This window comes from Vulpes lagopus, chromosome 8 (assembly GCF_018345385.1).
Source record: "Vulpes lagopus strain Blue_001 chromosome 8, ASM1834538v1, whole genome shotgun sequence".
NCBI classification, from domain to species: Eukaryota; Metazoa; Chordata; class Mammalia; order Carnivora; family Canidae; genus Vulpes; species Vulpes lagopus.
In genome coordinates this window covers 67170692-67185321 of record NC_054831.1, presented here as the reverse complement: position 1 = coordinate 67185321, position 14630 = coordinate 67170692, and the positions used below count along the sequence as shown (strand labels likewise).

The following is a 14630-nucleotide window of genomic DNA, read 5'->3' as shown; positions in this document are numbered from 1 at the left end:
CTGAGAATCATGGGAGAGGATCTGAACGGGTACCTCATAGAAATGGAAATATTTACATGGATAATAGACATTTAAAAAGGTACTCAAATCATTGGCAATAAAAAATTCTACTTAAAACCAAAGGAGATACCACTACACATTCATACAGTATAACTTTTTTTTTTTTTTTTTAATGGCAACACCAAGGGCTGGCAATGATTTGGAATGACAGAAATTCTCATACAATACTAACAAAGGCAAATCATGCAATCACTTTGGAAAACTGCTTGGCACTTTCTCCTAAGGTTAAATATGTGCATCACCTATGATCCAGCAATGGTATTTGTAGGCATATATACAAGAAAAAAGTCTACATATATTCAACAAAAGACAGGTACAAGAATGTCTTCAATAGCATTACTTTTAAAGCCCTGAACTAGAAACAAATGTCCATCAATAATACAACAGATAAACTTATTTTGATACAATCACACAATGGAATACTAAATGCCAAAGGAAAAGAACAAACTATGCACTGCCGTATGCAACAACATGAATGAAGGTAAACACCAAAGAGTATTATGGTATGATTCTGTTTTATATAAAGTTCAAAAGCAGGAAAAACCAAGGCCAGAGAGGTCCAAATCATGATTCTCTTGGTAATGGGGATCACGGGCATAAGTGAGTCTGCTGGCATACCACTCCTCGACATGGGTGGTGGTTAAATGGGATGTGCACTTTGTAAAAATTCAAAGCATATAGTTGTGTTTTGTGCACTGATTCATTAGATGCCACAGCAACCTGCAGATTCACTGATATTCATTCTCCTCTTCCTCCTCTTGGTTAATACAATACTATAGCCATGTGACATAACTCCTGGGCACCATTTTTTATAGACTCAATGTGAAAGGTTCTTTGTGGAGGAATCATACAAAGTGGTAACTCTGGATGTAACTACCAAATTTAGTTATGTGTATGGTTGTTCAGATAGAGATAGCATTTGTCAGCTCCTTGTGCAGCTCAATATTACCATGTGACTAAGTTCTAACCAATGGGATGGAGGCAGAAATAAAAGTGTCATTTCTAGGTCTTTCCAATAAGAAGTCTGGTTGTATACTTCCCTGGCTCTTTCTTCTCTCCCTAAGGACTGGAAGATGGCCAAGCAGAAAAGCTGCCTTGGGCACTGAGATAGAAGCCACCTGTTGAGGATGGCATGGCCTCCTACTACATTTATCCACTTATGCCTGGACTGGTATGTGAGGAAGAATCAATCTTCTAGGTGGTTCGAGCCACTGATTGTGGGAAGTCTCCTTGTTACAGAAGCTGAGATGGTACCCTAACTAATATAGGCATTAAATCATGCCACTGAAGGTAGTTATGCTTTGAAAATTTTGTACAGTTGATCCCTGAACAACTCAGGTTTGAACTGCATAGTCCATTTATATACAGATTTTTTAAAAAATACAGTACTATAAATATATTTTCTCTTCCTTATGATTTTCTTAATAATGTTTTTTCTCTACCTTTTTTATTGTCAGAACACACTATATAATACATAACATACAAAATATGTGTTAATTGACTGTTTATGTTATTGGTAAGGCTTCTCAGTCAAGAGTAAGCTATTAGTAATTAAGTTTCTGAGGAGTGAGAAGTTATACACGGATTTTCTTTTTTTTTTTAAAGATTCTTTTCTTTTTTTAAAAAAGATTTTATTTACTCATTCATGAAAGAGAGAGAGAGAGAGAGAGAGAGAGGCAGAGACACAGGCAGAGGGAGAAGCAGGCTCCATGCCAGAAGCCCGATGTGGGACTCGATCCTGGGACTCTAGGATCATGCCCTGAGCTGAAGGCAGGTGCTAAACCGCTGAGCCACCCAGGGATCCCCGCATACACAGATTTTCAATGCATGGGTGGTTGGCACCCTTAAATTCCCTCCCCACCCCACTAAGTGTTCAGGGCCAACCATACTTTTACTGTTCAATATTTGTCAAAGACAATAGTATTTAATTTCTTTGTTGTAGTGTGCCACCACAAAACCTAGAGAAGACTCTACAAAAAAGCACAGTGTAGAGGAAAGAGTATTTTTCTCATGAGAAAGCTAAGAGTATCCTTCTATTTTTGCCTCTAGTGATATGGGTCTTTTTTTAAAATTATTTATTTTAGAGAGTGAGCAGCAGCAGGGGGAGAAGCCAAGAGAGAGGGAGAGAGAATTCTCAAGCAGACACCCTGCTGAGCACAGAGCCCAAAGCGGGGCTCGGTCCCAGGACCCTGAGATCATGACCTGAAGCTGAAATCAACAGTTGGATGCTTAACTGACAGTCACCCAGGCACCCCAGGACTTGTTTTTTTTTAACCTGTAAAATATAAAGGTGTCTGGATGTCCCCAACAATCTCATCTGTGTCTAACATTCTTTGACTTCCAAAAAAGTCTTTTTTTTTTTTTTTCCAAAAAAGTCTTAATGACCCTCATGTAATTACAGTTGGCTAGAGGCCACCGTGGGAAAAGGTCTACACTTCTGTAACATCCTTGTACATATGACTTGAAGGAAGCCTTTTCAAATATGGAGAATAATGTTTTTTATTATGTGGCCTGTTTGTAGAATTATATCATAATAAACCAGACATTTTCTAGGTGCTCTCTTTAATTATTCCAGCATCAATAAGCACCAAATATTAGCAACAACAAAAAGCAATGTCTTTAAAACATGAAGCATTAATGACTCTTAATGCAACACGGTATACTGAATTAATGTAGCCAAATGGAAATAAGGACAGAAGAAGAGGATTAGTCAACAGACAGATATGCTTTGGACACTGAATCCAAAGAAACAAATTGGTTTCTTTTCTGTTTAAATCTTTCAAGGATCTATTAGTTTACATATGATATAAGAATTGGGTTTGTGTTTTCTGAAAGGAATAAATTTGCATTATTTTGTGAGACAATGAATGATGTTTGTTAGTACACAGGTAAGACTAAAAAAATATCCTCCATACTTTATGTGGTTTAACTATATACAAGTTATCTTACCTGGGGGTTCTTAAATACAGCATATTTTTCCTCTTTCTCCAAAAACAGCACTTTATTTTCTGTGTCTCTTGTCCAGTCTGACAAGACCTCAATAACATTTTCATGGTCTTCAAAAATCCTTTCTGATGAAACAAGAAAGCATTCTTTCGGACTCAAGACATTAGGGTTTCCAACAGAGAAATAAGCTAGTATTGAATTAAACACAATGCTTTCTACCTCTCATTGGTTTTCAGAAATTCTTCATTCTTACATAATGCCACACTGTAACACTCCTATTATGTTTCTTCTTCAGTGCCAGGTCTTCAACTTATTTTCCATAAAAGAGTACAGCAGATGAACATACAATATTGTGACAATAGCCAGTCACTTCACTTTTCTCTTAGCATTTTTTACTTTAAATAGTCCAGATGGAGGTAGACATCTTATTCATAAAAAGGACCATGAAGCAATAATTGACTAAACAACTCTGAATGAAGCTGTGAGACATGTGACATATTCTCTAAAATATTACCCCAAAGACTCTAAAAACAATATATGCATATCTGAGCCAAACGTAAACATAAAGGAAGGCTTTTCATCTCTCTCTTTGACTCAGGGAGTTAAAAAAAAATCCTTCAAGAGGTTGTTTCAATATAGACCTTTTCCTCCAGAAAAAAAAATTCACTGAAAGCTTCTAAGGCAGGCAATTCTGGATTCCATCAAGCTCTCCTGAGAGAAAAAAAACTGTTCCAAGTGATTTTGACAATGAGAAGTAAAAAGAATATTTCTTTAATTGCTTTTTTACTTTTTTTTCCCTCTCCATCAATTTCTACCAACTGTCCTTTGCTCTTTGGGACTGAGCCTCTTCAACTAGATAAAATGAGTGGGGATGGTAGAAGGGGAAACATTGATGTATGACAGAGTTACAGTATAGTTTAAAGAAGGAAACTCTAAATATATATTAGCTGACAGATATCCAAGCCCCCCCCACCCCACCCCCCACCCCGGTTTGCACAGTTTACTAAGCATGCAGTAAGAGGTATCATCCTGTCACTTTCTCTTCCTTATGGGACCACTAGAGAAGTGGCAGTAATAATGCTGACATGCCCCAAGGTGTGGTTACTTGCTACAATCCAAGTTTCTTCACAGAGAAATGAGGAGGCAAGCACTGAATGTGACATAAGAGGAGAGTGATTTATGGGAAGTCTTGAGAGCCTTGAACCAAATTCTTCTTAATAAGAAACAAACCCATCTTAAAGGAAACCCACAGGTTTTTGGAGTAGTTTATCACTAGGGATGGGACTTACCAATTTGTAGTTCTGGGTAGATTTCATAAAGACACCAGTCTACGTTGCAGTCACAATGGGTTTTCTCAAAAAGGTTGTCTAGAACATCTCGGGCTGATTGCCGCTCATCCACCATTAATGACTTAGTGCTGTTATCATTCATATGTACCTTGACAACAAGCTGAGGATAAAGCCACAGAGCAGCCAGTAAATTTCAGTAACTGGAGAAGGTCACGAAGATGAAGATTTCAAAGCTGCTATTGTTTCTGTGAATAAGTAAGAGTGTGTCCTGCAAAGTCACTCAATATGAACTGATATGCTCAGTACTTGTCTAAGGCATTAAGAATACAGAGGCAGAGAAACCAATTCATAAAAACAAAAACAGAACAAAACAAACCACACATAATCAAGTCCTTGCCAGCCTTCAGGCACTCCACGTTCTGGTGAAAGAGAAAACAGAATCAAAGTGATGGCTTCCTGCTTTCATAACATCTTCCTGGCACTTACTTATTCAGATTTATACCGGAGCCCAGAAGCATTTGATTGAAAGTGTATCTATAATAGATTCTTCTCTTTTGCTTAGCTGAAGTTGAGTCATATTTCATGCAACCCAAGGGTTCTAAGATACACTTAGATTAACAATGCTGGTTAATCTACAATTCTCTTGAAGGTCAGCAGTGCAAGTGACACAGCATGCTTACGGGGGCAAATAGGCTGTGTCACAGCAGAATATGTTTGAGATTAGAGGTGGATTAGGCAAAATGAAAGAAGACAGAGAAACTAGCTATTATGAAGGCACGTAGGCAAATCAGTGATCAAGCTTACTTTTCATTTCATTAAAAAAATATTCTCCAGCACTGATTTTACCATCAAATTGGTATTTATCCCAATACAGATCTGCAGGGTTTGATGGGAGCAGAATTTACTCATATTCAGTAAGGACATAGGACTTTACTGTTTTCTTCTGGGCAATTTGGCAAAGTTATTACACCTTCTGACTCCTCCCTCCCCAGAGAGACCATGATTTTGATGTAATACAATAGAATTAATTCATGAAATAATACAGCCAGAGTTTGGATTTTCTTTGACACCTGTGTATTTGTAGTGCATTTCTGATTATAGTAGTTGTTATTTATGAGTGCTACGGGTTATAATGGGGCCATCTATTTAGTCTTTAAAAGGAACACTGGAAATGTGCCCACTAAGTCTCAATTTACTACACATGTATGTTAAGGGAAGATTTTCTACGACTCCTTCTGGGAAGACTTGTGCTCTTATTCTTTACTAAGATCACTGATCCTACCTAATTAAGTGGGAAGTAGCTTTAGTTAGAGTCAATCAAATTAAGAGTCTATCTTTGAATGCAAGGCCTTTCCCTTTCCAGACAACACTGCCCTCACTGACCATCAGCCTGCGGTGCCTGCAAACTCAACACACTACACACACCAGCAGAGAATGCCTGGAAACGTCGCCAACCAGAACCACTTGATAATACTCTTGCTTAAATTTCTATTCTAACTTGAAAAGAGAAGTGTGAAACAGCTAAAGACAAGTTCTGCCTATCCTGTTGGCCCATGGTTGGTGCTGGTTACTCACACGTGAGACTTACCATTATCAAACAAGGGGACAAAGGCCTGGAGAGGCTAGACTACTGATATTTCTTCCTCCCCAAAAGTGTGCATTAGGTTCTTAGCCCCTGAGAAAGTGCCCCTCCTGTCCCACTCCCACGTAATCAGAATGTTTTCAAGATCAGATTATGTGGAAGTGGGACAGGAGGGGCACTTTCTTAGGGGCTCAGAACCTAACGCACACTTTTGGAAATATTCTGGGGGACACCTGGGTGGCTCAGCGGTTTGGCACCTGCCTTCGGCCCAGGGCCTGATCCTGGAGTCTCGAGACAGAGTCCCACATCGGTTTCCCTGCATGGAGCCTGCTTCTCCTCTGTCTGTGTCTGTGCCTCTCTCTCTCTCTCTCTGTGTCTCTCATGAATAAATAAATAAAATGTTAAAAAAAAAAAAAGAAAACATTCTGTAGTGAACAGAATGAAGAGTGCAGTTTCTGTGGATTGTTACACAGAGATATGGAAGACAGACTGAGGGTGCGGGTGTAGATAGAAATCTGGGTGAGGGGCCTGCAGGAACCACAAATTGAAGCACTCTATATGCCTTCTCTTCTCAACACCTGCACACTGAGAGTCAAAACACAGACATCAGGGCAGTAAAAGTGCATTTCTTCTCCCCAGGATCATTCAAATTAGACCTTCATTCCAGCCTTGTCTGTAGAATACTTTTTTCTCCCTTGAAAACCTGTAAAATCTATACCCCAGAAACCTCTTGTTGGATTGTTGTTTTTTATAGGTTTGTCTTTTCATGTATTTAAAATGTGCCACAATGTCAAAGATACACTCATCTGACCTGAGAAATGAAGCATGGAGGGTTGCCAGAAAAACAGAAAATCCCTTGAATAGGATGCTTTCCTAGGATTTATTTTCTGTGTGTGGAAGGCATAGTCACTGTTCTCTGCTGAGAATTACTGCTGTAGAGAGACTACGTGTCCTAAGAAACACTGCCAATGTTAGGATTGAGAAGACAATCTCCCTGATGCAAAAATGTAACAATGTTTGACCACATTTCATTTCTGCATAGGGATCCTGAGAAAATAAAACATATTTTGTTTTTGTTTTGTTTTGTTTTTACATAGAGGAAAAAAACCACATAATTTGACAGTGATGAAAGTTGTTCTTTTATTTTTTTGGCAGAAACTGCAAACTAAATTTAATCCACATGTAGTTATGAATGTCTACAATTATAGAACTTAGAAAATTAAAAAAGCAAGAGAAGGCTGGTGACTTTTAGCAAGAAGAAATTATATTTACTATTCTTCACAGCTTCTATAACATTTACAAGCTGAGGAGTAGCTACACCAACACATAATATTGCTAGATCCCAGTTATGTGATTTAGCAAGCAGAGTGCTTTTCATATTTACACTGTTTGATAGAGGGTAGAATGATTTCAGCATGGAAAAAACCTCCCCTTCTTAATCTGTTACAGTAAAGACTGTATGGTTTTTAAAATTTCTTCTTTTTTTTTTACAAGTTGTTAAACAAAAAATATTCTAGCCCTAAATCCTTTATAATATATATTTTTTGCTTCCGTGCTAAAATTCAGTTATGAGATTGTTCTCCTGTGTCACAGAGCTTTAAAGCAAATGAACATATGAAATTAACAAGTTTCCAGTTCCAAAAGCTTTGTCACATTAAGCTGTGTTCATCACTTGCAATCCAAAATGATGTCAATGCCCCACAGAGTACTTGAGGTCAAAGTACTTCAAAGAGACTTGATTTCCACGTTGCAGATTATGTATGAGCACATCTTAGTTATTCTCTTAATGTTCTGTGCTTAAAGGCTTTTGTTTTAAGGGATATGTTTGGAGTGTCTGAAATCAGACCAAATATACAACATGGCTTCTTAATTTTCTCTCCTTTCCCACTGATCAGGGTGTCTTCTGTTTTACATCTTCTTTGTTGAGTCAATACAGGCTCTGCTTAGTGTTTACTGCTACAATTCACCCACCTAAGTTATGGAGAAGTTCTCTGGCTTTCTGATACATTGCAGGAAACAGCTGCCATTCTCCTACCCGCCTCTTAACCTCTAGTTGAAGCAGATCAACTCAGCTAGTTGTCCTACCTTTTTATTTAACAATCAACTTCTCTTTTCACTTCCCCTCTGAAAATACAGCCAGTGTGGCCCCCTTTTTATAAACAATACAGTGGTTTAAAATAGTTTAAGTAACTATGAATTTTCTTTTTACTCATTTCTCTTTGTGTTTTTATCTGACAGGTAAAGTCATTGACCCAGTGCAGCCCACAATGATGGACAGTGAGCTGCTGTGCCAGAGTGGGCTGTAGAATGGGCCACTCTGATTGTGATCCTTCCCCCTACAATCCATTTCCCACACAGCAGCTGAGATGATCTTTAAAAACCAGATATTATCCCCGATTTAAAAACCCTCAAGTGGCTTCCCAATGAACTTAAATTCCAGACTCTTTCTTGGGCCTGTGAGGCTGAGTGGCCTGGCCTGCCTCTCTGACCTCAAGTCCTCTTTACTCTCCCTCCTACTCAATGGCTCTCTGAGCAATGGCCACACAGTCCTGCTCAGGGTACTGCCTCCTCAGGGAGGCTTCCCCCATCATGAGGTCCAACTAGAAGTGACTTGGGCACTCTCCATCACTTTTTTCAGCTTTATTTTCTTCCTAACACTTGCTCCCCTGCTAGAATTTAATTCTACATAGGCAGGGACCTGACCTGGTTTATCTCTGTAAATCCAGCTCTTTGAACTGGGGTTGCACCAGAGATGAAAACTCAAAAATCCCTGGAAGAACTTCTGTGGGGGTAGAGAGGGGATGTAGGCAATAAACATAAACATGATAAACAGTAGAGTGGATATTATGTTGGCTGGTGATGAGTACTGAGGGAAAAAAGAAAGTAGGGAAGAAGGAGGGGTATTGTGGGTGTGTGCATAATGTCAGATAGAGAAGGCTTTATTGAGCAGGTGACCAGACCTAGGGGAGAAACAGAGAAAACCCACTGGAATCTGGGAAAGGACTTTTGAGACTGGGTACCATAAAGTGCAAAGGTCTTGAGGTCAGGGCATACCTGGAGTGTTGGAAGAGCAGTGGTGACACCAGATAGTGAGAATGCGGTAGGTGGTGGGGGACATGTTCTTGCATGTAGAGAACAGGGGAGGATAATGGTAAAAAAAACTTCATGCATGTTTAGAATGAACAGGATCAAACTGATCTAGGAAGACTCTCACAGATGAACCTTGAAAGTCTGGATCCAGGGACAGTTGAGGACTATTTACTGAATATCATTCAACATGTATTGAACACCTTCATTCAAGGAATCATGGGAGGTGCTGTAGGAACATAGAGTCTAATGTTTTTCCCCTAACTAGAAGTAAAAAGTTCTTAAGTGGTCTCAGACATAGCATATGCTTCAGGAACTGAAATAAGACTATTTCGTCTTTCTCCTAAGTAACCAAATTAACTATTATCAACACCTAATTGCTATAAGGTAAGTGCTTCTATTCTACTAAGGTTAAATACATGTGTTTCTGTTATAATATGTGTTTCTGGAAAGTCTACAGAAAACAACTCAGTAAAATTGCAGGATTATTGGAAAAATAGGATTAGGCAGGTAACTCAAAATTTATGCAACGTTGAACCCAGAGCACTAGCCCAAACATTGGGATCTCTGGAGATGACCAGGACATCTAGGGCGGGCAGCAGGGCTGAAAGCTGCCTCAGGGGTAAGAAAATGGCACAAAAGCAATCATGGACATGCTTATTAGCAAGGTCAATGGAGGCTGAGCTCTGACCCAGTTAAGGCGGGTCCAGGAGGTAGTGCCACTTGTGGTGATTACAATGCAGCTGAGCAGAACCCAAGAGGGTGCCCCCAGGGGAAGGAGCCCTGGGAGCAGAAACTTGGAAGCTTCCACATTTACATCAACATAGGTTCTGATTAATTAGTCAGAAATAAGCTAACTGATGTCACAGAAAGAATAACTATGTAATTATCTTTGTCCTAAAATTTAAAAAAAATTACAACTATTTGGAAAACACTACTCAAAATTTTATTTTATTTTTTTTATCATTAAGTATAATACCATGTTATTAATTTAACTGTCCCACATAAAAATGATTCACGGTTTACCTTCTTGACCTTGGCCTCTTTCAGTTTTTCCAATGCTAGCTTAATTTTATCAGCCTTGGCTTGAGCTGCTTCTTCTTCCTGTAAAACAGCAAGACATTCGACACAGTCCACTAGAGAAGAGCAGTGAGAAAGTACCCAAGCCATGGCAAACATCTTAGTTGCTTTATGTTGACAAAAGGCTGGGTTCAGAGGCACCAAATTTCACGTTTGATTTTCAGAATTTAAATGACTGTAATAAAAATCTTCAGCCCAGAGATGTAGAAGGCAGTCATCTTTTGTATTTTAGAAGCGCTAATTTCTAAGATAAAATGATGACTCTAAACAAGCCTCACATATGGAGTCCACAAAAATCTCTGAGTGGGGTCTAACCTGAGGAATCTGTTGGTGGGTCTCAAGGGATTTAAATACTCTAAGAAATTATACACATTCTTCTGGATCAGCTAGTGTTTTCTGGAATTTTTCTTAGCTTTTTATTTGAGTCCTAAGGGGGTACTTCCCAAAAGTTAAGACTTAGACTCAAACTTAAACTTATAATTCACCAAGAAAACACTGACAAACATATGAGTAGGCAGAAAAGAGAGTGAAATATTTTATAAGCCCAAAAGTCCTTTGATACTTGTAAGTAAATATTCCAAGAATAAGATTATTAAGGCCTTCATACCAATTTACAATGATGAGGAAATGAGCTGTTCTGGTTACATGCTAATTACCTGAAAGCAGACATATATCCTCTCACACTAGTAATTGTTAATTTTTTTTTTTTGAGGCACAAACCCCTTTAGGAATATGTCGAAAGCCATGAAGCCCATAAAGCTTTACATGTGTATTCAACTTTGCATATACTTTCAGGAAATAATGGCCTCCTTGAAATCTTCATGGACATTATGTTAAGAGCCTTTGCTCTTTAGAATGTCTGTTGTCAGAGACAAGAGAGAACGAGTGTTGGGGAGGAAGTGGAGAAAAGAGAACCCCTGTGCACTGTTGGTAGGACTGTAAATTGGTGGAGTTGTTATGGAAAACAGTATGAATGTGCCTCAAAAAACTAAAAATAGAAACAGCCTATGATCTAAAAATTCCACTTCTGGGTATATATCCAAAGAAAATGAAATCATTATTTTGAAGAGATTGGCATTCCTATGTTCACTGCAGCATTATTCATAATAGCCAAGACATGGAAACAGACTAAGTATTGCTGATGGATGAATAGATAAAGAAAATGTGGTATATATACAATGGAATATTATTTGCCATAAAAAAGAATGAAATCTTGCTGTGTGCAACAACATGGGTGGACCCAAAGGATTTATGCTAAGTGAAATAAGTCAGGGAAAGACAGATGCCATATGATTGCACTTGTATATGGAATCTAAAAAAGTTGAACTCATAGAAATAGAAAGAGTAGAATGGTGGTTGCCAGAATTTGGGAGTAGGTGAGGAAATGGGGGGATGTTGGTCAAAGGGTACAAACTTCTAGTTATAAGACAAGTAGGTTCTGGGAATCTAATGATGTACAGCACGGTTACTATAGTTAACAGTACTATATTGTGTACTTGAAAGTTGCTAAGAGAGTAGATTTTAAGTGTTCTCACCATATACATGTGCATGTGTGCATGCATATACACACAAAGGTAGTGTGAAGTGATAGAGGTGTGACTAATCATATTAGGGTAATCATATTGCAGTATATATCTGTACCGAATCATAACATGATACACCCTAAACTTACATAGTGTTATATGTCAATTATAAAATAAAGCTGGGGAGTAAAAGCCTCTGCTCTACATGGGTCACTAATTTTCAAATAATATTTCTACAATAAATACACACTAGAACAATGAGCATGATAGAGTATGACTTAACACTTGATATATTTAATATTCATTCATTCAAAAGGCATTGTAGGAACTTTTAGGGTTACTAGGGCCATATTTATGAATACTGATCATCATCACACAGTACAACAAATGAGGAAGCTACAGGAAATAGAGCTGGGTTTTTACTTTAAAATATTTTTCAAGTGCCTTACTGTAAGAAAAATCCTTAAAAGTGCTCCTTTTACTTTTATGAGAGACACATTATAGGTTAATGTTCCAAATAATGGTGATATGAATTTCCCAGATGTGTATCTTCCCAGGGTTCAGAAATTCATGAATACTGAGCACTCATCACCTGCTTGCTCTAGAACACTCCTACTCCTGCCCCACTCAACTACTACACTACAAATGATTCATAGTATCTTTGCCCTACTGAACAGAGTTGACATATTCAACAAAATTCCATTTAATTCAATTCAGAATTACATAAAGAATGCTTTCAAAAAAAAAAAAAAAAAAGAATGCTTTCAATACTTTATGCACTGGGCTAGCACCAGGGAAACACACATGTATATATTGGTTCCACAGTTCATGTCAAGTTAATAAAACATTACCCCAAAAGGTTGAGTATTATTAGGGAGCATTGCATAAATTTTAGCCAAGGTATAATAACTCCTGAATATGGCCCCAGTATGTTCTTTATACACACCAATGTGTCTTTTTATGGAGGACTCTGGCTTTGCAATGAATGTACTCGGTATCCTTATTTTTTTTAAGATCCTGCCATCTTTGCCCTACTCACTTACCTGAGATAGAGGTTCAGGAGGCGGTGGTGGCAGAGGAAGGTTTAACATGGGATCAGCTGGCGGAGGTGGTAAGTCATCCTCATATTGGCTAACACTAATTGCAGTGACATTTGCTCCATAATTAAGAGCAGTTGCTCCACTGAAATCTGGTACCTCTACGGATGCTGGATGATGCTGATTCTGAGAGGACTCTTTCTGTGCTTGGATTGTCCTCTGCTCAGCTTCGCTTATGTCTGCCACCAGATCTGCCATAAGAGCATCTAAATCTTGATCTTCCAGTGCATTTAAGGACTCTGATGGGGAAAATCATGTTAATGATCAAAACAATAATTTATACTTGGAAAAACTAAAATAAGGTCATTTTTAAGAGTGATATTTGGGTGGTGGTTGTCAGGGGCTAGGGAAGGGGTGGGGAAATAGGGAGAGGTTGGTGAAAGGGTATAAACTTTCAGTGATAAAGATGAATAAGGTCTGAGGATCTAATTTATCTAACATGGTGATTATGGTTGATAACATTATTGTATAATTGAAATTTGCCCAGGGAGTAGAACTTAAACGTTCTCAACAATACCAAAGAGGGTAAATATGTGAGGTGATGGATGTGTTAATTAACTCGATGGAGGAAATCCTTTCACCTGGGATATACATATCAAGTCATCACGCTGTACACTTGAAATGTCTTAATTTTATTTGTCAATTATATCTCAACAAAGCTGAATCCCTCACCCCCCAAAAAAAATAAAAGGAGAAAAATGTGTACCCTCACAGTTTAGCTATAAAGTCAGATCCAAGCACATCATTAACTGCCTAAGTAGGAATTCTTGTATATTCTGGTGCAAGATCTGAGAGATTTAGAAAAGCAGGGGAGGGGAGATGTTGGAAACAGATGGAAAGGGAGTTTCTTCCAGAAGCACCACTGATAAATATACTTGGGAGAAAGTAGGTTTCAATCAACTGGAGTTTAATATGCTTTGAGACTTATGGTAAGGATAGAGCTTCTGTAGGCATACCTCCAACTACAGAAACTCTTACATTCAGAGAAGAGGGAAATTAATGATAAACAGCAGGAAATAAAGCACTAAGGAGGCTGAAGCAAAATATAATTTTTAAAAATTGGGGTTAAGTGGTAAAGACTTTGTAAGATGGTGAGCTAAGAGTTGACTTTAAAAAAAAGGGCAGATGTAGACTTTCGGTGGGGGGGGGTGGGGAGGACAATTCTCATTGGAATTTCTTCCACGTGTGATAGGCCATTGGACATGTGATCCTGAAAGCTGACAGAGATGAGGCCTAAGGGAAGTGATGTCAGTGAATGGTGTCAGCAGAGTGCTCTGGTGATCAGGCATTCCCTGGATGGCAAAGGTAATGAACACAACATGGGCAGGACGGAAGGGATCCACGAAGAAAAGGATTCACCTGCTGTGTGTAGGATGTACTAGAACAAGGAAATGCAGCCTAATGAGCAAGAAGCATGAGGCTTTGTGAAAGATTTATTGCCAAACAGCATCACAATAAACACCATGTAGCATATTGTACTCCTGCTAACAGTTCTAGTGCACAGCACTTGGACTAAGGTCTGGATCTCCTATCTGCGTAAGAAGGATTCATCATCTTCTAAGCCATTTTTGCAAATAACTTCTTCATAAAATTAAATTAATTTAAAAATTTTCAGAGAAAATATATGTAGAACAAATAAGGCACATTCACATGTGACTGCTGCCATCTAAGCAAATGATTTTAATCTTTTATTAAAATCTTAGGGACAAATTTCCCATAATAATTCTCATATTAACAACTTCCAAAGCAAATCATAATCCTAACTGTATCTTTATAAAATTGGGGAATAAGAATGAAGTGGATTCTGTTCAGAACTCTGTCACTAATTCTCTGAATGACTTTGGGAAAGATATTTTTAACTCATTTTAGCAATGTGAAGACAGTAAGAAACTTATTTCTTTTCTGATTCCCAACACACTTAATTTTCAGCACATATCAATACTTTTTAATAGTTTGGTCCTATACC

At 38.2% G+C, this 14630-nt stretch overlaps 1 protein-coding gene across 2 annotated transcripts in view; it reads right to left on the bottom strand.

Moving 5' to 3' along the window:
• The window catches only part of LOC121496473 (amyloid beta precursor protein binding family B member 1 interacting protein), a 100282-nt gene that overhangs the window by 39870 nt on the left and 45782 nt on the right, over nucleotides 1-14630 (bottom strand). For both annotated transcript variants that reach the window (XM_041764801.1, XM_041764800.1), the window contains exons 4-7: nucleotides 12611-12903; nucleotides 9991-10068; nucleotides 4296-4455; nucleotides 3010-3131 (exon numbers count right to left, since the gene is read on the bottom strand). In XM_041764801.1, the coding sequence (XP_041620735.1) occupies nucleotides 3010-3131; nucleotides 4296-4455; nucleotides 9991-10068; nucleotides 12611-12903 (653 nt within the window). The remainder of the gene's footprint in view (nucleotides 1-3009; nucleotides 3132-4295; nucleotides 4456-9990; nucleotides 10069-12610; nucleotides 12904-14630) is intronic.